This window comes from Myxocyprinus asiaticus, chromosome 32 (genome assembly GCF_019703515.2).
Source record: "Myxocyprinus asiaticus isolate MX2 ecotype Aquarium Trade chromosome 32, UBuf_Myxa_2, whole genome shotgun sequence".
In the NCBI taxonomy this organism is placed as follows: domain Eukaryota; kingdom Metazoa; phylum Chordata; class Actinopteri; order Cypriniformes; family Catostomidae; genus Myxocyprinus; species Myxocyprinus asiaticus.
The window spans coordinates 42,848,191-42,871,401 of NC_059375.1; the positions used below are offsets into that span (position 1 = coordinate 42,848,191).

The following is a 23,211-nucleotide window of genomic DNA, read 5'->3' on the forward strand; positions in this document are numbered from 1 at the left end:
ACACTTTGACTGGTCCACTGGCGCTGTTCTCAGTTGGGGTCCCACCTGTCAGACTACATGCTTGGCCCAGAACTCCCCTGATCTTGTTCTCGAGTCCCAAGAAGCCCTAGATCTGCCTCAAGTCCCTGCTCAGTACCACCACCTCAAAGCAGTGTTCAGTGTTCAGCAAAAGGAAGGCCACCTCCTTACCACCTCATCGCCCCTATGATTGCACCATTGAGCTGCTCCCAGGAACCTGTCCCCCCAGAGGTCGTACATTCTCTTTGTCTCTCCCCGAACGAACTGCTATGGACAAATACATTAACGAATCCCTTGCGGCAGGTATCATCCAACCATCCACTTCCCCTGCTGGAGCTGGATTTTTTTTCATTGGGAAGAAGGATGGCGGGCTCCGGCCATGTATTGATTACAGGGGCCTTAATAGATCACTATTCGAAACCGCTATCTCTTGCCGCTAATGACCACTGCTTTCAAAATTCTGCAAGGAGCCTCCATCTTCACTAAGCTTGACTTGCGCAATTCCTACCATCTCGTGCGCAACAGACAAGGAGATGAATGGAAGACCGCCTTCAACACGCCCACTGGGCACTATGAATATTTAGTTATGCCCTTCGGTCTCACTAATGCTCCTGCAGTATTTCAAGCTCTTATCAACGTCTTCTTGATAACCATCTTTATGTTAAACCTGAGAAATGTGAGTTCCATGTGACCAAAGTTCAGTTCCTGGGGTTCATTATCAAGCCTGGCCAGATACAAATAGACCCTCAAAAGGTTCAAGCAGTTGTGGATTGGCCCTCCCCCTCGTCGGTAAAGGAAGTACAGCGTTTCCTTGGCTTCGCCAATTTTTATCGCAAGTTCATCCGGAACTTCATTACTGTGGCGGCTCCTTTATCTGCCCTCACCAAGGGGAACACAACCAGCTTTAATTGGGGACATGAAGCAGAGTTGGCCTTCAGCAAACTCAAAAGCCATTTTACCTCTGCACCTATTCTCATTCTCCCTAACCCAGATAAACCCTTCATCGTGGAGGTCGATGCTTCAGACGTAGGGGTTGGAGCTGTGCTGTCCCAAAGGGGGGAGGACAACAAGTTGCATCCATGTGCATTCCTTTCCCACCGCCTTACACCGACTGAGATGAACTATCATGTAGGGGATCGAGAGTTACTGGCAGTTAAGCTAGCGCTTGAAGAGTGGAGGCATTGGCTTGAGGGGGCCAAACACCCATTCCAAGTATTCATGGACCACAAAAATCTGGAATATATTCAGCAGGCAAAGCGATTCAACCCCCGCCAGGCACGTTGGTCCTTATTCTTCAACCAATTCAAGTTCATCTTATCCTACCGCCCCGGCTCTAAGAACCTAAAATCTGATGCTTTGTCCCGAGTATATGTAAACACTCCTCAGGAAGACTCTATTGCATCGATTATCCCCAGTTCCAAGATAATAGCTCCTATCAGGTGGGATCTGGAAAATACTGTAAAACAAGCCCAAGCCAGAGAACCTGACCCAGGAGGGGGGCCAACCCACTGCCTGTTTGTCCATAAAGCTGTCCGCTCCCAGATCCTCCAGTGGGGACACTCCTCTCGTCTCACTTGTCATCCTGGTACCTCTTGCACTACTGAGTTCCTCCAAAGACGATTTTGGTGGCCAACTATCAAGGAGGATGTGACAACATTTGTAAACACATGTCCCATGTGCAACCAAAGTAAGGTCCCTCACCGTTCTCCTTGGGGGCTATAGCATCCTCTCTCCATACTTCATAGACCTTGGTCTCATCTTTCCATGGATTTTATCACTGGGCTTCTGCTATCACAAGGCAACACCACTATCATGGTCATAGTTGATAGATTCTCCAAGGCCGCCCGATTTATTCCTCTGCCCAAACTACCCACCGCAAAAGAAACTGCTGAATTGGTTATAAACCACGTCTTCCGAGTCTTTGGCATCCCACAAGACATCGTCTCTGATCGAGGACCCCAATTTTCCTCCCGATTCTGGCGGGCATTTTGTCAATCTCTGGGGGCTACAGTGAGTCTATCTTCTGGGTTCCACCCGGAGTCCAATGGGCAAACGGAGAGGCTTAACCAAGATCTTGAGACTACACTGAGGTGTATGGCAGCTAACAACCCATCCTCTTGGTCTTCCTTCATCATGTGGGCAGAATACGCTCACAATACCCTTCGCTCTTCTGCTACAGGCATGTCCCCTTTCGAGTGCCAGTTGGGATACACCCCTCCACTATTCCCTGAGCAAGAAGTGGAGGTTGCAGTTCCCTCTGCTCAACAGTTCGTTAAACGTTGCCGCCAGACATGGAAAAAAGCCCGACTCAAGCTCTTGAAGGTTTCTCAGCTGTATCAGCACCAGGCCAATCGCAGACGCAGACCTGCCCCCACTCTGCGCCCCGGCCAAAGAGTCTGGCTCTCCACTAAGGACATCCCCTTGCGGGTGGAATCCCGTAAACTTTCCCAGAGGTTCATTGGCCCCTTCAAGATTGCCAGGAAAGTAAACCCAGTTACTTATCGCTTATACTTGCCTAAGTCTTTGAAGATAAATCCCACTTTTCATGTCTCACTGTTAAAACCTGTTTTGTCTTCTCCTTTTCTTGCGACAGGTAAACCTCCCCCTCCTCGTATCATTGGTGGCCAGCCAGCTTACACAGTCCACAGAATACTGGATGCCCGTCGAGTACGTGGGTCCCGGCAGTATCTTGTGGACTGGGAAGGCTATGGCCCTGAGGAGCGCTCCTGGGTTCCTGCCAAGGACATCTTGGACCCCAAACTAATTCAAGAATTTCATGCTCGCAAGTCCAGTCATCTGGGAGGGAACGTCAGGAGCCATTCCTAGAGGGAGGGGTCCTGTCAGAGTTTTTTGCTTTAATGTTATATTTTGGCCACTAGAGGCCCTCATTGTGTTTCATTTCAGTTTCCCGCCATTGTTTCATGTGTTATTGTTTTCACATGTGCCTCGTTCTGGGCTGCGTATTTAAGCTGATCACTTCCTTTTGTTTCTTTGCTTGGTTATTGATGTTCCTAGCCAGTTGCTGCCATAAGTCTGCTCTAATTCTAAGTACTAAACTTTGAATGCCTTTTGGATTGTTTTCCCTGTGTTTATTTTTGCTGTTTTTTGGTGTCTTTTTCCTGAGTTCTTTGGAGATTATTTTTTCCCTCCTTTTGGATCCTTTTTGGACGAAAGATTTTTCTGTTTTGTGGTTGTCAGTAAGAAATTGCTTTTTGTACCCTTTTTGCTATTTTTGTTAATAAACTCTTCTGAGTTCATTTAAGAACGCGTCTGACTATTGGGTTCGACTCCCTTCTGTGGCTCAGTGGTGGAAATTAAGACTCTTGCACCAGAGACCCAAGTTTGAATCCCAGCTTTGACATCTATCTATCTGTTTGTGTGTCTGACTGTCTATCTATCTAACTTCTATCTATCTGTTGTCCATCTATCTATCCATCCATCCATCAGCTGTATGTATGTGTATATATATGTATATTTCACTGTCTGTCTTAGCTGACAAATAGTGGTTCCTTGTCTAATAATCACTGAGGACGATTTAAAAGAGCTTGTTAATAAAACGTGATGTCATCCATAGGTCAATAAAAAAGAATGAGGTCAACTCTGCCTTACTCTTATCTTAAGATTTCCTTACTAAAGCTTGCTCTTAGCAGTTTTGTGAATAGGTTTTAAGCAAAAACTCCTAGCTAGGAACTCTTTGGAGAACTCGTAGTGGTGAGACAGAAATCTTTGTGAATACAGCCCCGATCAGGGTATAATAGAATAGAAAACAACAGATCAGAACAGAATAAAACAGAACAGAACATATCAGAATACTATAGAACAGATCAGAGTAGAATATGACAGATCAGAATATAATAGCATAGAACAGAATAAAATAGAACATATTAGAGTATAATAGAATAGACAGATCAGAATAGATTATGACAGAATAAAATAAAACAGAGATCAGAGTAGAACAGATTAAAGTAACAGAATAGGACAGAACAGAACAGAATAGGGTAATAAGCTTACATTGTTCTGATTACTGTCTGCAGATGAATAGTGTTTGTGGATTTGTTTACTGCATGGTTAATTTGATTGGTTAATTTGGTCTCACCGTTAGGCATCCCATCAGACTTTGCTCAAAGGACCGCTGGAACGCTCGTGGATCACCGCACCAGTCCAACAGCTCTGACGCCGCAGTCTGGAAATTTGACGGATTTTGCAGATGCTAAATAATTAAAAAAAACACACAAATATGAGAAAATACTTCATATCTGATCATATGGGTTACACTTTCATTTAAATGCAATGATATACCTAATAAATTGTATTCATTTAATAAACTGCATCTTTGTTTACAAGAGTGAAAGGATTTGAACAACATGAAGGTGAGAAAATAATGACAGAATTTTCAATAATGAGATAAAAGTCTCATATTCAACTGCAGCCTGCCGGGGGCGACACAGCACAGAGTACGAAAGACACTTACAACTCCATTCACACACACACACACACACACACACACACACTCTGAGTGACTTCAGCCTGATGAACGCAGCCTAAGTGTGTGAGAGAAAACAGGAAATGCTGAAGGTTTTTTGGGACACTGCAGACACACATGTTCTCACCTGTTTGATGCAGTGCAGTCGGTCATTAGTTTGCTGGATGTGTCTGTCTATTGGCGGGAAAGAATTCATCCTGCAGGACCCTCACTGACCCAACCAGCCATCAAACTCTGAGACTCTACAACACACAAAATATACGAGAGGCTTAATGTGAGGAATATTAGAGCAGAGATTCCACAATCACATTAAATTAAAGCAGCGCATGTCGAATACATAATGTCTCTCAAACAGTGTGTGATATAAATATCATAATGAACAGAACATACATGCTACCACTGGAGAGACACTTAACACTAGTTAGTATTTCACAATCAGGCAGAATTGCTATTGGCCTTGAAAACACATGAAAAGGGAAGTCTGATATTGTACGCAGTCAAATTAAGACATATTTTAACATTTAAAAAAAAAAATTCAGGAGCATGTAAATTCTCATTACCACAACACACAAAACTTTGACCAAAAATGGGAGAAGCTAATTAGTATGAAAAATGATTAAAATTCATTTTAACTTTACATGTCAATATCTAAACAAATAATCAGTCACCAAATTTGATTAAAAACAATTTACATCATTATCGAAACACACCGACCAATTTTGGATACAATGAAATGGCTTGATGGATTTTTTTTCCCCATTCAATTATCCAGATAGTGATGTTTGGACAGTAAAATGAAATTATTTTAATTTACTATTGGATTTTGGGTAGAACATGCATTATTATAACGCATTGTTTATTTTGTTTATACCACATTTAACCCCTTAAACTCTGGTGCATTTTTGGGGTGACGCCCACAATTTTTCATGCTCATATTTAAAAGCTCACCATTCACACATACAGTGGACTAATTGCAAAAAATGTGTCTAATTTTTCAGAGAACTGTCCAAATAATAATAAAAAAGACTCCAATTATTCATAAATAATAAACAAGTGTATGTGTTTATAATCTTATGATCAACAGAATAATTAAAAAACGTAACTTTTTTTTGTGTTCCTAAATTTGTAAAGATGTAATTCTGGTTCTGCTCACTCTACATCACTTTGAAAAGTCTTATTTGTTTCCACTAGATGGCAGAAAGCACTAGAAAAAATCTATTTTTCTCTATCACATTCCATCACAATATACAGATCTGAAATGTAGGTGGCGCTCTAACACATTTTAGCCCTCATAGATGTGCTCGTCCATAGACATTCAGTCTAATTTTCAGTTCAAGCACCACCCTCATTATTTCATTGAATATCTCGGCCTCTGAGTGGACTAGAAACTCAATCTAGGTGTTATTAGAAGGCTGAGATCTTCCCCTTTGCGATCAATAGTCAAAAACATATTTTCTGATGATTTGTTTTGCATGCTTTTCCTTCTGGATGGCATATTTTGATCTGGACATCTAAGATATAACATTAGATTATTCACACAAGCAAGCTCACAGACAAGTAAAAATGTCTCATTCTTTAGAGAACTTCCTAAAGTAAAAGCAAATGTAAAGTTTTGAGCAATTTGGGTCTTACCGCAGCAGTTATTGGAGCATAAATGAGACATTTGTATTTGATAACATACAGAAATCATATTTCACTTTGTGATTCTTTTGAAAATCGTTCGAACTGTGGTATTAGGGCAACAAAATAAACTATACAGTCACATTCCTGAGAGTGAGAGCTTTCATTTGATATGTGACTTGTCCATTTAGGTGCTATGTGAAAGACTTTTATTTTCATATAAATATTTACACCCCATTACCTCTAGGAGGCACTAATTTGAGAAGCAAATGTTTTGAGGCCTTATTTTGTTATTTTAAGCAACATAAATGCAGAAGAAATGCATATCTCTGAAAAGTTCAGGTTCTAAGCTTTCAAATGATACCTCAAATGCCTGACTTATGTATACGGAGACTTTAACGTTTTCAGCGTAAATTTGTTTTTAGCGATATAGCGCCCCCCCTTTAGACCCGCCGGCGGGTCCATATAGTCCTAATTATGAAGTTGTGCTTATTGGTTATTGAAATTAATCCGAAAATTCTTTAAAAATCTACAATAAACATGAACATAGTTTGTAATCTTGTGTGCACAATGGAGCACATGTATATCTAATTTATTTCATAATAGAATTTCATATTGACCTTTATATACACTGAATTATTTTAATTTAATATTTTTTTTTTTTTGGGTTTAACTTAATTCAATTGTTGAAATTACACAATGAAAATGAGTTTCTTTGACATTAAATTAAAATGTAGGCTCTACTTAAATACTTTGTGTAGTGGCCTAACCTAAATGAACTGAGTTAACTTAAATTTGATCTGTTCAAATAACTCTTTTAAACCCCTTAGCTAGATAGCAACAAACACATTCACATTTTATATACAGTATATCTTTTAGTACTGTATGACAAGTATGGTGCTGCTTAAGTGCTAAGTAATATTTTCAACAAAGCTACATTCCCTTTTTTCAGTGTAGAAATCCTCACTGCCATGGTTCACGCTCAGTTTAAAATAAGAATTATAAAATGTTTACACACATTTTTCATGACTAAAGAGATGTGTTTGTGGACCATGGTACCGGCACAGTTGTTTTTTGTGAAGGTAAGCTGAAATATTCATTCACTGATGTGTTTTAAAAGCTGAATTCTTAGTGTTTTCATAACAGAATGGTTTTCCTCTGTGGCTCAGATTCAAATCAACCGCAGGAAATGAGCTCTTTCCTGTCAGAGGAAGACACACACAGTGAGAGAGAGAGAGAGAGAGAGAGAGAGAGAGAGAGAGAGAGAGAGAGAGTTGTACAGGCCAGTCCGGCGCTCTCAGACCGGAACTGGTTTAGGGAGGTACAGAGATTGTGTGAACTGTGAACTGTTTACAAGAATTGTATCACATTTCGTCCAGTGCCGCCCGACTCATCGTCATCTCTACCGGACTTCCCAAACACTCCTAATCTGCAACTGTTCAGTCAAACAGATAGTCCCGCCCCAAACTTACACCATTACTTGAGTCAGAAGTTGATGTCAGGACACTCAAACAAACAGGGGTGGGTTTCCCAAAAGCATGGTTAGCCAACTATAGTCTCAAGTTCCATCATTACCAACATAGTTTAGTGATTTGGTGTTCTCAAAACCATAATTCCAACAAACATTCGCAACCAACATCGCAAAGTTGTGTGGTTGGAACTACAGCTCTTTATAGTAGTCAACGTCATTTTACTTCGCTGAGGCTTCTATATCCTCCATTTCATATTCTGTATGTCTTTCATTCTGTAGGAATTAAGACCTTATTTAAATGCAATTAAGAAAACTGCTTATTCCGGAGTTTTTGCAGAAAGCGGCATTCTGAAGCGACATGTAAACGCTGCCATTTTCAGTATGCCTTTTAAGGGATTCAGAGAAAGTGATTTAACACACCTAGATTTCTGCCAGAAAGCGCAACTTATGTGGCCATGTAAAAGCATAAGCTGCACTATTATAGATTTTGAAAAGTGCGCGTGTTCGTACGTGCTCAAGTGCGCCGGGGGAATCCCAGAGTATTAAGTAAGAGGGAAAACTCCACTATTGCAGCGCAATGCAGCGGAAGGCCGTGATGGAAAAATATTGTTGAACCAATGTGCTTCGCACAACAAATGTGCAACATAGTTAATTTCTCCAACGATGCATTGTACTATGACAGTTAAGCAGTGAGTTGTTTTCCCGTTTTAAAATCGCCACATAATCAGTGTTCACACTATTCAGGAAATCAAACTACCAATGACTGACTTTGTTTGTGATTATGGACATGTTTATTGAGATTCACCCATTCAGACATTCATAATACTGCAAAACATCTTCCCCAGATCTCAAGTTTTAAAAGTTACTGTGGTGAACTGTGGGTGTATGTTCGATACTCAGCAGATCTGCCCGTGGTAAAAATTCCCACAAGGATACAAATCACAGACAATTAAATTTAATTCTTCATGAAGATATGCAAAATCATTCGGAAATTATATTTTTACTTGATCTTTTGATTAAAAACATACTGTAGCATTCAGAACTCAAAACTATTTCCTAAGTCCAAAAGAGCCTTTAATGAAACTTAACTGCAAAAACGACTTATTCTAAACTCCGGCAACTGACGAGTGTCCACATTGACAGATCAGTGATGTCTGTTAGGTGATCAGAAACTCATCCTCTCTAGTCACAGTGAAGTATGAGAATTAAATAGGATAGATAACACAGTTTGATTGATTTGATTTTGATTGGCATGTTCATATATGCCTACAAAAAACCAAACTAAGGGAGAAAACGCAACAGGTTCTGAACTAGGTGTGAAAATAGCCTGAATTACAAAAACTTTACTAATATTAAAAGTGGAACTCATGGGAAAAAATACTTAATAGGGATGGGCGATAACACTTCTTTTCGATCCGATACTAAAGTACTATTATGACTAATATCGCTGATAGTGATGGGTACTTTTATACTGTGGCGAGGGCATGGTTGAGTGTCCATCAATAGGGGAAGCAGTAAGGATTCATCCCTGGGTGACAATTAGGTCTAGCTGTTTCTTGTTCAGTAATCCGGGAAGAGTGATAAGAGGAGCCCACGCCAGAGTCCAGGGAGAGAGAGAGTGATGCACAGCAATGCGGCATGTTAGTGTGTTTGAAGAAAGCTACCTATGTGTTATTGTGTGTGAATAAAGAGTTGAACTTACTTGAACCTCGCTTCCTCCTTCCCATACTGATCAGTCCTACTACAGTGGTGCCGAAACCTGGGAAATCTGAGGAAGCTAGTATGCCGTCATGGAGTCCTTGCCGTTGGACGAAGTAATCCAATCCCTCACCAGCATGCATCAGGCCCTGCTTGAGCTACGTCGAGAGCAAGATAAACGTTTCCAGGCAATTCTCCGAGCTCAAGCAGAGGACCTGTAGGCATTCTGGAGCTTGCTACACCAGGGGGAAGGCCCAACCGCAATCCCGGACCCAGCAATCTCCATGCCTCCAGTCACCCTTATGAAAATGGACCCGCAGGATGAACTGGAGGCATTCCTCAAACAGTTTGAGCGGATGGAGGAGGTGTGGAAATGGCCGAAGGATCAGTGGGCAGCACGCTTCCTTCCGCTGTTGTCTGGGGAAGCCCAGCTTGCGGCCCAACACCTACCTGCTGCGAACCTCTTGGTGTATGAGGACTTAAAGAAAGCCATCATGCAACGGGTCAGCCACAGCCCTGAGCAACAACGACAACACTTCCGCTCGTTGACGCTGAGCAAGCGGCTGCCCGTTTGTGTTCGCTCTACAGCTCTGTGACATCTGCCGGAAGTGGCTGCTGGCGGAGGAGTGTGATGCCGAGGGAGTCGTCGATTTGGATGTGCTGGAGCAGTTCGTCCTTCGTCTGCCGACCGGAACAGCAGAATGGGCCCAGTGCCACCGCTTGGTGTCGCTTGAAGAGGCCATCCAGCTGGCTGAGGACCACATGGCAGCATACCCGGGGGCGGAGCAGCCCTCGTTTTCTCTCTCTCCTCACTCTCTCTCTCTTCAATCGTTTAACACGATTACTCACTGACTTTGGAAATATCATGCATTTATTGAACTTTTTTTTTTTTTTTAACAGTGGATTTCCTTGAACTTGAAATGTAAACTGCACTGTGTAGGGGAGGAGGCTATTGTCATATGGTAATTATTATATGTTACGTATGGTATTCAAATAAAGGAAAGTCTCCATTGCCATAATTTAAAACAGGGATGCTCACACTTCTATGGAATGAGATCTACTTTTTCATCATGTTATTGCAGCAAGATCTACCATGTACAATAAAGACTATACATTATCACAATACCACAGTTTCAGTAGTCGGTAGTGAAATTTGACGATTCTCAATACTAGCTTCAAAACCACCAAAAATATCACTAACTGGGGGCCTGGGTAGCTCAGTGGTAAAATACACTGGCTACCACCCCTGGAGTTCGCTAGCTCGCTAGTTCGAATCCCAGGGCATGCTGAGTGACTCCAGCCAGGTCTCCTAAGCAACCAAATTGGCCCGGTTGCTAGGGAGGGTAGAGTCACATGGGGTAACCTCCTCGTGGTCGCTATAATGTGGTTTGTTCTCGGTGGGGCGCATGGTGAATTGAGCATGGTTGCCGCGGTGGATGGCGCGAAGCCTCCACACGTGCTATGTCTCCGTGGCAACGCGCTCAACAAGTCACGTGACAAGATGCATGGGTTGACTGTCTCAGACGCAGAGGCACCTGAGATTCGTCCTCCGCCACCCAGACTGAGGCGAATCACTACGCAACTACGAGGACTTAAAAGCACATTGGGAATTGACCATTCCAAATTGGGAGGAAAAAAGGGAAAAAGCAATAAATAAATAAATAAATAAATAACACTAACTAATATGTTAATTATGGAAGAATGGTTTCAAGACTAGTAAACAGTCAATAATAAATTAATAAAAAACAGCAATTCAATGCTTTTTTAAAAGCTTTAAAAGTTTTTAATAGCAGTATCAAATATTCAAGTAAACATTCAGAATGAAATGCAACATAAAACTACTTGTCTTCACTGTATGATTATAATGCATGAATACTTTTCAAAGTTTTCTCGTTTTCTTGTTCTGGTTGTTTGATTATTATAATGACACACTAGACGGCAGCAGGTCTATTAGCTTACATGTATACTTACAAATCCGACATTTTAATACAAATCCACTTTTTTCTCCACTGTTTACGTTCACTTTAGACATCACTCTCTGTTTTTACATGAATACCTTGCCAAGACGGGCATTTTGGGGAAATTTTAAAATGTGACCGTTCAGGTGCGCATTAGCATGAACATTTTCGGAACACACATGCAAGTTCAGCACACACACATACGCCATCTGTCAATCAAACTAGATCGCTAGTGAATTATAAAATTACTTTAAACAGCAGAATAAGAATATGAACTTTCTAATAAGTGACACAGGCCTAGGCTATCACAAATATAGCCGGTTATTTTTTTGTTATTGACATTTTAATAAGTATGCTTGTCCGGTCGGGTAAGTACAATTCTCTTTCACTTGCCCCTTCAAAAATCCACTTGTCCCAGACAAGCGGACAAGCATTGATGTCAGGCCCTGATTAAATATTGTATTCAACATTCTCCGATTATTTATTTATTATTTTGGAAAACAAGCCAAAAAAGACTAATCAAAAACATATTTTATCCCAGTGTATAATGGGCTAAGACTAACTCTCACCTTTATGTTCAATTCGATCCATCTTTAACTCACAAAAAACAAACTTTCTCTTCTTAACAGAGCTACGTATTGCCGATTTTCTTCATGATAAGATACACACAGTGAACGTGACAGGTATATTATGATTCACTATATCTTGAGCAATCATGTTATAATCTAGCTGCTGCAAACGTGTGCGAGTGACGAGCATGCATCAGTCGGCAGAAGATTCAATCTCTTCCCCGGTCAACTCATAGACGCAGTGCTGGCCGCACAGATAAATGCCAGTTTCGGAGTTTATTTACATAACCCGCTTCCTTATTATTTGAACTTTAATAAAGGATGCTTTAAAGATATAACTCCAGGGTGTTTCATTGCGAAATGGAAAGCGACACAATAATAGTTTTATCTCGATTATCTTGTTTTCATAATCATTGGAAGCCAAAATCGTAACTGAATATAAAATTTGATTAATCGCCCAGCCCTAAATCTTAACATAAGCAACCAATTCATTTTTTCACTTTGAATCTTATGAAATACAATCGCTTTAATGGTAAATAAATAATACAATTACAAGTTTATCGATTTCCCCATTCCTACACTGCAAAAAAAATAGATTTCTTATTGAACATTTTCTCTTATTTTTCAGTAAAAAAAAAAAAAAAGGATATTTTTCTTACACCTTAGTACTTAGTGCGAAAGATTTTCAAAAGAATCACAAAGTGAAATATGATTTTTGTAAGTCATCAAACAAACATCTCGTTTATGCTCTGATAACTTCTGCTGTAAGCCCCAAATAGCTAAAAATGTTATATCTGCTTTTACCTTAGAGAGTTTTCTAAATAAATGAGCGTTTACTTGTCTGTGAGCTTGCTTGTGTGAATAATCAAATGTTATATCTTAGCAGGAAAAGCATGCTAAACAAATCAAACAAAAATATGTTTTCAAAAAATATGTTTTAGTCCACTCAGAGGCCGAGATATTCAATGAAATAATGAGGGTGGTGCTTGAACTGAAAATTAGACTGAATGTCTATGGATGAGCACATCTGTGAGGGCTAAAATGTGTTAGAGCGCCACCTACATTTCAGATCTGTATATTGTGATGGAATGTGATAGAGAAAAATAGATTTTTTACTTGTGCTTGCTGCCATCTAGTGGAATAAAATGAGACTTTTCAAAGTGATGTAGAGTGAACAGAACCAGAATGACATGTTTACAAAGTTAGACAACAAATTTTTTTTAACTTAAAAAAAAAAAAAAAAATTCTGTTTATCATGATTATAAACATATACAATATTATTTATGAATAATTTGAGTTTTTTTATTTTATTTGGGGGGTTTTCTGAAAAATGAAACCATTCTTTTGCAATTAGTCCAAAGTATGTGTGAATGTTGAGCTTTTAAATTTGAGTGTGAAAAATTGTGGGAGGCAGCCCAAAAATGCACCAGAGTTTAAGGGGTTAAATTAACAATTTAACAGCATGCACAGGCACTAAGAGAGACAGAGCCAGAGAGATAGAGATCTTCCAGTGTTGCTTTCATAACAGTCACTCTTCACACACACTCAACAATAGCGCGCTGTTCTGACTGCTGTATAAAGACTTATAATAGTGCACACACAGTCCATTATACAACCTAATATACATCCCCAGCTGTGGGAACATTACACACACTCAAACACATGCAGATTCATGAGTCATATGTCAACATATGCAAACAAACACACAGTCATGTGTTACTCATATGCACACAGCAACAGCATGTGGCGGATTTCTGAAATAAAGAGGTCAAATTTTGTCTCTCTGTTTATTAGTCCGATGTAAATTTATGTTCAGGGCTCCAATAGATTTTTGGGTCAATGACGTGACGCTAATTTTTTTGTCTGTCGATGGAGTGGTTGGATTGGGGGTTGGGGGGCATGTATGTCTGTTGAGGATGGGAGGGGGGTTGTATGTGTCGGGGGGGGGTCCGCCCCTGATTTGAGGTATCATTCATACACATTATGGTGTCAGTTGACCTACGATGGCAGAATTTTTACCTGCATATATTTTGCGTCCACAGAACTGCACAGGAAAATCAACAGCTATGAATCCATCAGTCGCTCATCTAACCTGAAAGAAAACAACAACCAGTTATAATCTCTCTGTTTGCAATCACACAAGCCCTGAATGATAGGAGTTACATCCGTGATGAAAACAAATTCAATTTGTTCATCCTTTGAAACGTGTATCAGAGTTTTCAGTCACTGAAATCAAAATGATTTAGCATATTAAAATTTAATTGTAATATTAATGAGACAGTCATTGCCTAAGTGAGAGGAATGTTTGTTATGTTGTAATGGAGATGATACTTACAGTATATTAAATTACAATGTACAGGAATACACAAATACACGCACACTTACACCAAACAAACACTTCATTATGTATTATTATAGGGGTCATAGAGAAAACTTTTTTCTCTGATGCTCTTCTGAAATAAAATAGTTTGATGTACTTTGTAGACATACTTCAACATTTTAAGGGGCCGTTCCCAATGAATGTGTCCTTATGCTAAAAAAAAAAAAAGCTAGACGCGGTGCCTCGAATAGAGCAACAATAATTGAAGGTCTTTTTAACTTGACACACAGTACAAAAAAACATGGTGCCCCCCCGCCCCCATTTCTTATTGTAATAATAACGCATCCAAACTTTTTAATTTGACTATTTCCATTGTATTCAATGATGATTCTCATTACCATAACAGTCATTTTTTACTGTATTACTGTGAAAAAGATGCTGCTGTTCAATGATTTTATAAATTAAAATCAGCGAAAATTAAAGGCAGTACCAAAGGTGAACTACTATGATTTATATATATTTCACAATTACAATTTTAAAAATTCCCTCATTGCGGTAATGACAATACAATAATGACCATCTTTTTTCGCATTGTGGAAATGAGAATTGGGGGGTATATTTTGAGTAATTGTCATGAAAATAATGTCACAATGTAAAAAATCTCAATGGCTCTAAAACTAGTATTCATTTTCTATATGCAAAATATTATTTATTATTCGTTTCTTTTGATTTGGCAGTAAAATATGTCCAGGACATTTTCTAGACAGGTTTTGTGAGAATAGCCCAATGACTTATTGACTAAATATCTGATTAGTGATTAATTGGTATGGGTTTTTCTAATGGCCGATAAAAAAAAATCATGTCAAGGAGAGGCAGGGTTATTTGTTATTTGTCTGGCCAATATAAAAATCAGTTAATAGGCTTCGCTGATACTGATTATCAGTCGTTGTGATTAAATCCAAAAATCAACCATTAAAACACAAATCTCCATGATAACACATAACGGCACCATTCAAATATGCAACACTTCCATGAAAACAGACATCACCATGGCTATACACTTCAGCACCATAACAACACAAAACACTACCATAAAACACAACAGTGATTTCATAATCTACTGGACAGCATGGCAGGATGTAAGCCATAAACCAACAGATGAAAGAAGCTTAGCACACGAAACAGACCCAAAACACACAGCCCATCCGTCAGACGAATATCACAGCTAAATTCAGACTGAGGCGCAGTATATTAAGGAGCTATCGTGCTGGTTACAGACAGACAGGAGAACACGAGTCTCTCTGTCTGTCTCTCTCTCTCTGGAGGATGTTATTTTTTAGAGCCGTTCAGAGAGTTGTGCGCGGTAGCATTTAAGGACAGTCTGTCATGTTAGAGACGCGGGAGGAAAACTCCAGAGGGGCCATTTACTGCGGCGTCTGACCCCCTGTTCACCCCCACTACAGAGAAAGAGAGATCACTGTTGATTTATTTAGATCAGTGCTTCTCAAATGGTGGGACGTGACCCAAAAATGGGTGGCAGATCGTCTCCGGTTACACATGTAACCTCAGTTCCCTGAGATGAAGGAAACGAGACATTGCCGTAACCACTAAGGGAGTCCTTCTTAGACGACCTTGTTAAAAACCATATACCATCACGCCAATCCTCTGACTGGCAATGGTGTCTGAGCCCCGCCACTTCAGGTGCGCATTTGGCCTAAATAAGCGGGAGCTCAGTCACCATTTCTTCCGAATTTTCTGACTGAAGGACAAGAGTGAGTCACTCGTATTATGAAACTCTTAAGTAGTAATGCAGCCAGCTTTGGCAATGTCTCTTTCCTTTCATCTCAGGGAACCGAGGTTACATGTGTAACCGGAGACATTTCCTTTAGATTCAGTTCACTCGACATTGCTGTAAGCACTATGGGGAACGATATCCCATCACGCCGCACTACGTGACATTACACTCCCAGAGTTATAACACTAAACAGAGATATTCATAAGGAGTCAAAGGCCACAGGCCGATGACTTATAAGTAATATTAAAGTGTTATATGAATAGTCCCACATGGCGGAAGCCATATGGAAATGAATGTAGTCTGGTTTATTAACCCTCTAGAACATGGTTTTATTTCTTATGGGAGTAATTATGACTTTTAAAGGGGCAGTTCAACAGCATATATTTAGGTGGCTGTATAGTTGGTAGCCCACCCATAATAAGGGCTTGTGCTCACCCGTTTGAATATAAGAAGCACTCTGTACAGAGAGGACATGTGAGGAGATGGACACCATGTCCAGGTTATAAAATCTCACGACATGTTGTGTGAGGACCATCCTGCTGCCAAACATATGCCCTGTAAGGACACACCATTTGTCCAAGCCCATGAAGATCCTTTTGTGCATCCTTCATAACAAATAAAGAGCTGATCCGACAGCCTAAACTGACAGGTGCACTCAACATATGTATGTAATGCCCTCACCGGGCATAACATATGCATAGATTGCTCTTGTTGAAAAAACCTTAGGCGCGTAGCCTTTTCTAGGTTTAATAGTGGCTTTTGACAGATCTAGACCAAACTCCAGGCATGAGCTGTCAGTCGACAGCGCCTACAAGTCACCCATCAATTTAAATGAAGCCAAAGCCAATAAGAGTGTGGTCTTTAAGGAAAGCATCTATAGCTCAACAGATTCCAATGGCTTGAACGAGGAGCACCAAATTTAAATCCCATGTCGGCACCATAGCAGGGCGAGGGGGGTTCAAATGCCTCGCTCTCCTATGGAACTTAATTACTAGATTATGTTTGCCTATCGACGAGCCAGCCTCCAGGGCGTGGTATGCTGAGATAGTCGCTACATAAACCTTGAGCGTTGATGGGATAAGACCAGCATCCAGCCGCTCTTGAAGGAATGTCAAAATCTCAGCTATGGGGCAATTCACTGGGTCTTTACCACGTGAAGAGCATCAATTTGTTGAATGTATCTGTGGTCACCAATTTTCTTCTGAAAATTTGACCCAGCATAACACCCTGTAGGTAGAAGGCTAGCGCTATCCATGGTGCTAGAGCAGCAAGACAGCGGCGAGTCACCACGATGCGCATGCGCCCGAGGCTCCAGGCACGATGTGGAATGTGACACTTGAGCCAGTACTGGAGAGATCTCATGTGTAACAGACCTAACGGTATGACGGCAGATGCTGCTGCCATAAAACCCAGTATTCTCTGAAATAACTTCAGTGGCAATGTTTTCCCCAGTTTGAACTGAGACAGACACCAAAGAATGGTCTGTACACGCTCGTTCATGAGGTAAGCGCGCATGCTCACAGAGTCGAGATGAACATCTTAAAAGGAGATCTGCTGGCCAGTTGACATTCAGACCCAGATTTTTCAGAAGGAAAAGTAGCAAATCTCTGTGTTCGCTCAGTAGTTCCTCTGATTGGGCTAGTAATACAAATTCTAAACACGCACACCATTCATTTACAATGGGGCGAGTGCCGCATCGATACATTTTTTGAACGTGCGGGGAGCCAGAGACAGACCGAAAGGAAAGACTTTGAACTGATATGCAGTTCCCTCGAACGCGAATCTCAAAAACCTTCTGTGACATGGTGCAATCGGTACATGAAGGTACGCATCCTTCAGATCTATTGACGTAAATCAGTCCTGAGGACGGATGTGCGATAAGATCTGTTTCTGATATAACATTTTAAATTTTGTCATCAAAAATTTTGTCTCAGATCTAGAAGGTGCCGAAACCTGCCGTCCTTCGGAATGAGAAAATAACGGCTGTAAATCCAGCTGTGTGTGTCGCAGTCTGGGACAGTCTCTATTGCGTTTTTTGCGAGGAGACTGTGAATCTCTGCGCGCAAAACTGCCGCCAAACCTCGCTTCACCGGCAAAATGCCGGTGAAGCGAGGTGGCCGGCGTACAAACTGAATCGTATAACCTGCTTGATCGTTTTTAACACCCAGTCTGACACATCCGTGAGGGCTCGTCATGCATTCGTGCAGCGGGACAGTGGGCTTATTGACATGCCTATAGGACATGCCGATCCGGAACCACCAGGTTGCTCATCGCTTTGCCGATGGCCTGAGCGGTAGCTTTTGTGACTCACAGCGCCAAATCTGTAGCAGTACGGAGCTCTTTGAACAGCTCTGGATCAGAGCCTTGCTCATCCATTTGTTTAAGGAGCTTAGCTTGAAAAACCTGAAGCACCGACATGCTGTGGTGTTCTGAACCAGCTTGGCCCGCTGCTGTAGAAGCTCTTCCAGCCAGTGCGGACGTCAGTCGACACGGCTTGGAGGGGTGGGCGGGGTGGGATTTCCATCCCATGGCAGTATTATGGCAGAGGTGAGCTGCGACCACCTGTTCCACAGGGGGAAGCTTTGAGTAGCCTTTTTCATCGGCCTGGTCCACTTTAGTGAGGACGGCAGCACCTCCGACCTGAATGCATGAAGAGTAAGGTGCACACCAGGTCTTTGTGAGGTCCACATGGACCTCAGGGAAGAATGGTATGCTCCTCCGGACCGCGGTCTGTTGACGACAGCCGGTTTGCAAAAACCATTCATCCAGGCGAGACTTTTCTGGCTCTTCTTATAATTATAATAATTAATAATTTTCTTTATTTATCACACATTATACATTTGCACATATATGGTGAAATTCTTCTTTTTCACATATCCCAGCTAGGCTGGGGTCAGAGTGCAGGGTCAGCTATGATACAGCGCCCCTGGAGCAGATAGGGTCAAGGGCCTTGCTCAAGGGCCCAACAGTGGCATCTTGGCAGTGCTGGGGCTTGAACCCCCGACCTTCTGATCAGTAACCCAGAGCCTTAACCGCTGAGCTACCACTGCAGCTACTACTGCACTACTTCAGCTACCACACCTTCTGGAGGGGACCACTCAAGACCGAGCTCTTGAACCGCCCTCGCGAGGACGCGAATAAGCTCCTTGTCCATGGCGTGAGCACATTCTTCACCCTTGCTGGGGGAAGAGGTGGCAACATCCTCCGTGAATCACTCGCCTGAAGCTGCGAGTGACACAGATTCATCCCCATCATCAGAGCCCCCAAACTTAATGAGGCCGTGCGCTCCAATAGGCCTCATTATGTTTGGGCCGGAGCTCATCACTCGCATACTGCACAGGTGAGGACGTTAGATTGGAAGTTTGGGGGGCTCGCAGGGCTTGCGGTGGCACGAGATCCTCCTCTAATTTAAGTGATGTTTAATAATGTACTAATTAATTCATTTCAGTGTTTGATGTAAAGGCAGCCTGATCTTATGAACATTTTGTGACCGTGGCAACATTTTTGCAAAACGAAATTACGTGCTTCATTACACATTTTGCTAGAGTTTCCCAGTGAAATGTCCAGCAGGGGGTGCCAAAAGTGAGTGAAATTGTGTCGTAATCAGGTTTTAATAAGTAAAAATTACCTCCCTAACCTAAAATTTTAACCTAAACCTAACCGATATTTTCCCAAAAGCAAAAACTAAATGGTGCATAGTAAAAGTGTTTCGATATCATAACATAGCAGTGTGTGAGTAATAGTTCGAAAATTAAGTCATAATCAGAACAATCGTTATTTTTGTGAAAGTGAATAAAATGCACAGTTGTTGTAGTGCCTCTAGTATTTATTTCACCAGGAAACTGTGGCGAAACGTAGAATGCGGCAAGGTCAGTTCACAAAAATTTAGTTATAGTAACGTTCATTCTATGAAACTAGGTTGTTTAAAGAATAATTGTCTTTCCTTTTATACGCTAAACTATTTTGAGTCGCCACTTGTTTTCCAATGTAAAATCTGGGTTTCATCATGCAACCAGTGGCATAAGTTTAGGGTGGGACTACCAGTTCGTCTGACCAATAGCAGAAGAGGGTAGTGTTATGGAAACATCTTTGAAAACATAAATTACATATTGCACCTTTAAAATGGTTGACAATGGGCTTACTGTGCTATCAAAAGATAATTTGGGTTGTGTGAGAAGAACCTCAACTGACCACACCTTAAAAAAATCATCAGTCAAAATCATCACCATTTTAGTGACACTGACCCTCTGAAAGTCATTACGCAATTTCCATACTGGCTAGGTTTCTATTTCTGTTGTGTTTTTCTAAAGCATTTTCTAACAGGAGAGTTTTGTATCTGGGAATGTCACAGAATTTATGATGAATCTTCTATGTTTGTGTGTGTGTGTGGAGGTGATGCATTGGAGTGTAATGGGAAGGAAAACTCTATGACTCTTATTCCAGATCATTATGACACCTTCAGTCATTCATCACATGCTATTCAGAGCCTAAAGCAAGAATGAGAGAGAAAAAATCAATGGAGTCAGAACTCCAAACAGCCCATAATAACAGAGAGAGAGAGAGAGAGAGAGAGAGAGAGAGAGAGAGAGAGATAGGGGTGGTGTGTCCCAGCTGCATTAAAATTGCTTTCTTAAGTAGAGTAACTGCTCTCAATAAGGACAACTGCAAAAACACTTATAAAAAGAGCTGCAGAGTCGTTAAGTCAACAGAATGGGAGAAATGAATGAACTTGGGACAATCCAATCGATCAGCTGCTGATCTTCCGAATCCGATGACTTAATCGGTGCTATCTCAACTTGGCCAATTACATACACTGATCACAAGCCCATTTTTCAATTAACAGATGCCAGCTTTAAAGCTTCAGTATCACTTTCTTGCCATCACATTGGCAAAATGTTGTGAAGAGGTAGCCGTGCAGCAATTTTACCGCTTTTACCAATATCTCATGTAGCCATCCTGTAATCCAGCAACCGATAGTTGTGGTCGTAGTTAAAGGCTAGGGGTCGATTCATTCTAAATTAGTAATTAATACTATTTAAAGCTGAATTATGTAATTTCTGCGACACTACCGCCACCAAACGGAATAGAAAAAATAAACAATGCTATAAAAACAGCTTTCTGAATATGCCCCTTACCTGCCGTTGGTCAAACAGTCAGATAGTCCCGCCCCCCAACGCACGCCATTGGTTGAGTAATGTTGTTGGGGCGGGTCTAAGTGGGTCTCTCAAAACAAACACAGGAATTTTTATAGTGTAACAGAGACAGTCACAGTGTATTGAATCGAATTGTGAGGCCAGTAAAGATTCACACCTCTAAAAATAACAATGAATAACATTAATAATTAAACAGAATAATTGGACACGGCAGGGGGAAAATGATAGCCGATGGTGGCTACCATTTTGGTGGCATGCTGAGTGACTCCAGCCAGGTCTCTTGAGCAACCAAACTGGCCCGGTTTCTAGGGAGGGTAGAGTCACGTTGGGTAACCTCCTCGTAGTCGCTATAATGTGGTTCTCTCTCGCGCGATGAGTTGTGCGTGGATGCCGTGGAGAATAGCGTGAAGCCTCCACACACGCTATGTCTCCGTGGTAACGCGCTCAACAAGTCACGTGATAAGATGCGCAGGTTGACGGTCTCAGATGCGGAGGCAACTGAGATTCGTCCTCCGCCACCCAGATTGAGGCGAGTCACTACGCCACCACGAGGACTTGGAGTGCATTGAGAATTGGGCATTCCAAATTGGGGAGAAAAAGGGACTAAAAAAAACTATCGGCATTGATTTTTGCAGATAACCGACAGCTCTAAAAAGCAACTATCGGCACTGATTAATCAGTAAAACTCAGATATCGGTCTACCTCTAGTGTCTTTGCACACAAAACAGTCAGAAACGCTTCGTTTTGGTGCTGCTTCTCCTTTAAGACTTAACAGTACACGCCCACTGTTCGCGCAGTAATTTTACCACTTATTGCTTGTGTATTTTTGGTATCTGCGGTTGCAGAATATAATAAATGTTGATTTTCGATAAATGTAAATAATAAAATAATAATGAATAATAATAACTAAACTAATAAATTGGACGCGGCAGGGGGGAAAATGGTAGCTGTGCAGTAGTGCCGGGTAGTGTCTTTTGAATGGCACAGGCATGAGCTGGGTTAAATGATCATTATTATTATTAATAAAAAAGGGCAAATAAAATCTTTTTTTTTTTTTTTTGTTTATGTAAATTTAAAACATTATTCTTAGTGTTAAACTGTGTTATATATTTAGGTTAGGGTTTCTCATATAGGGATTGTTTGGCCTGTACTGTGATATCTATTATACGTTATCAATTATTATGGATAATCTTTCTATGACCTGAGTGTGCAGTGATTATTGGGGTCTCTTGAATATGTAAGCTAGTGTGTGTGTGTATATGTGTGTAGTTCTGTCAGCCCATTTTTTTGATGGATCTGGTGTATCATATTGTAATGTTTTAACAGACTAAAGAACGGATAGCATGATTATTAGGTCTTCCACTGTGTATGTGCATGAGAGAGAGAGATTTCCACTATCAACAGTATAAGAACAGGACGAGGGAGAGCTCTCTGAGGTCAACTGAGGTCAAATCTGTCTCATTCAGAACTATCTGTCTCTTTCTCTCTTTAAATAAAGTCTCTGCTTGTCTTCAACATTTATGTGCTTCTCAAGCCAATGATTAGCAAAAGACAATGTGCCAAGAATATTCACACATGCAAAGAGTGTTCGGCAGAGTGTGTCAACTACAAGTGTGTGTGCAGGGTCCAGAATTAACTTTCTGACATGCCTACCAACAGTGAATATGAAGATCTAAATATTTCTTACAGGCCAGGAAGCTGCAATTGTAATTATTTTTATTAAAAATAGGCATACATTTTTGTACTTACTGATAAAACGGGAAAGTGCGGACTGTCTGATTTACTAAATTATATTGTTTGTGATCTACACAACAAAATTGTGTTTCTCTTCTAAACTTGTTTTCTTTACTTTCGGTTAATGTAATTCTCTAAAATGTGCACTCTAGTAGATTACATTATGTAGGGTGAATGTGTACCAATGAAGTATGTTCAACAACATTGGCAGGGGATTTGTAGTTCCCAGCATGCTTTATATGGAACTTAATGCGGAGAGTACAAAAGTTGAAATTAAGTGTTATTTTATGCATTTTTGAGCAAGATGTGAAAAGGAGGAGACTTAAAGGTGTCATGACATGCATTTATCTTTTATTATTTTAATATGTTCCTTAAGGTTCACTTATAATATT

The 23,211-nt window shown here is 40.9% G+C and overlaps 1 protein-coding gene across 2 annotated transcripts in view; it reads right to left on the bottom strand.

Annotated features, from left to right (window-relative positions):
- LOC127423507 (zinc finger MIZ domain-containing protein 1-like) overlaps positions 1–23,211 on the bottom strand; it is a 62,700-nt gene that overhangs the window by 31,659 nt on the left and 7,830 nt on the right. For both annotated transcript variants that reach the window (XM_051667876.1, XM_051667875.1), the window contains exons 2-4: positions 13,837–13,909; positions 4,629–4,743; positions 4,115–4,228 (exon numbers count right to left, since the gene is read on the bottom strand). In XM_051667876.1, coding sequence (XP_051523836.1) covers positions 4,115–4,228; positions 4,629–4,697 — 183 coding nt within the window. In that variant the 5' untranslated portion in view covers positions 4,698–4,743; positions 13,837–13,909. The remainder of the gene's footprint in view (positions 1–4,114; positions 4,229–4,628; positions 4,744–13,836; positions 13,910–23,211) is intronic.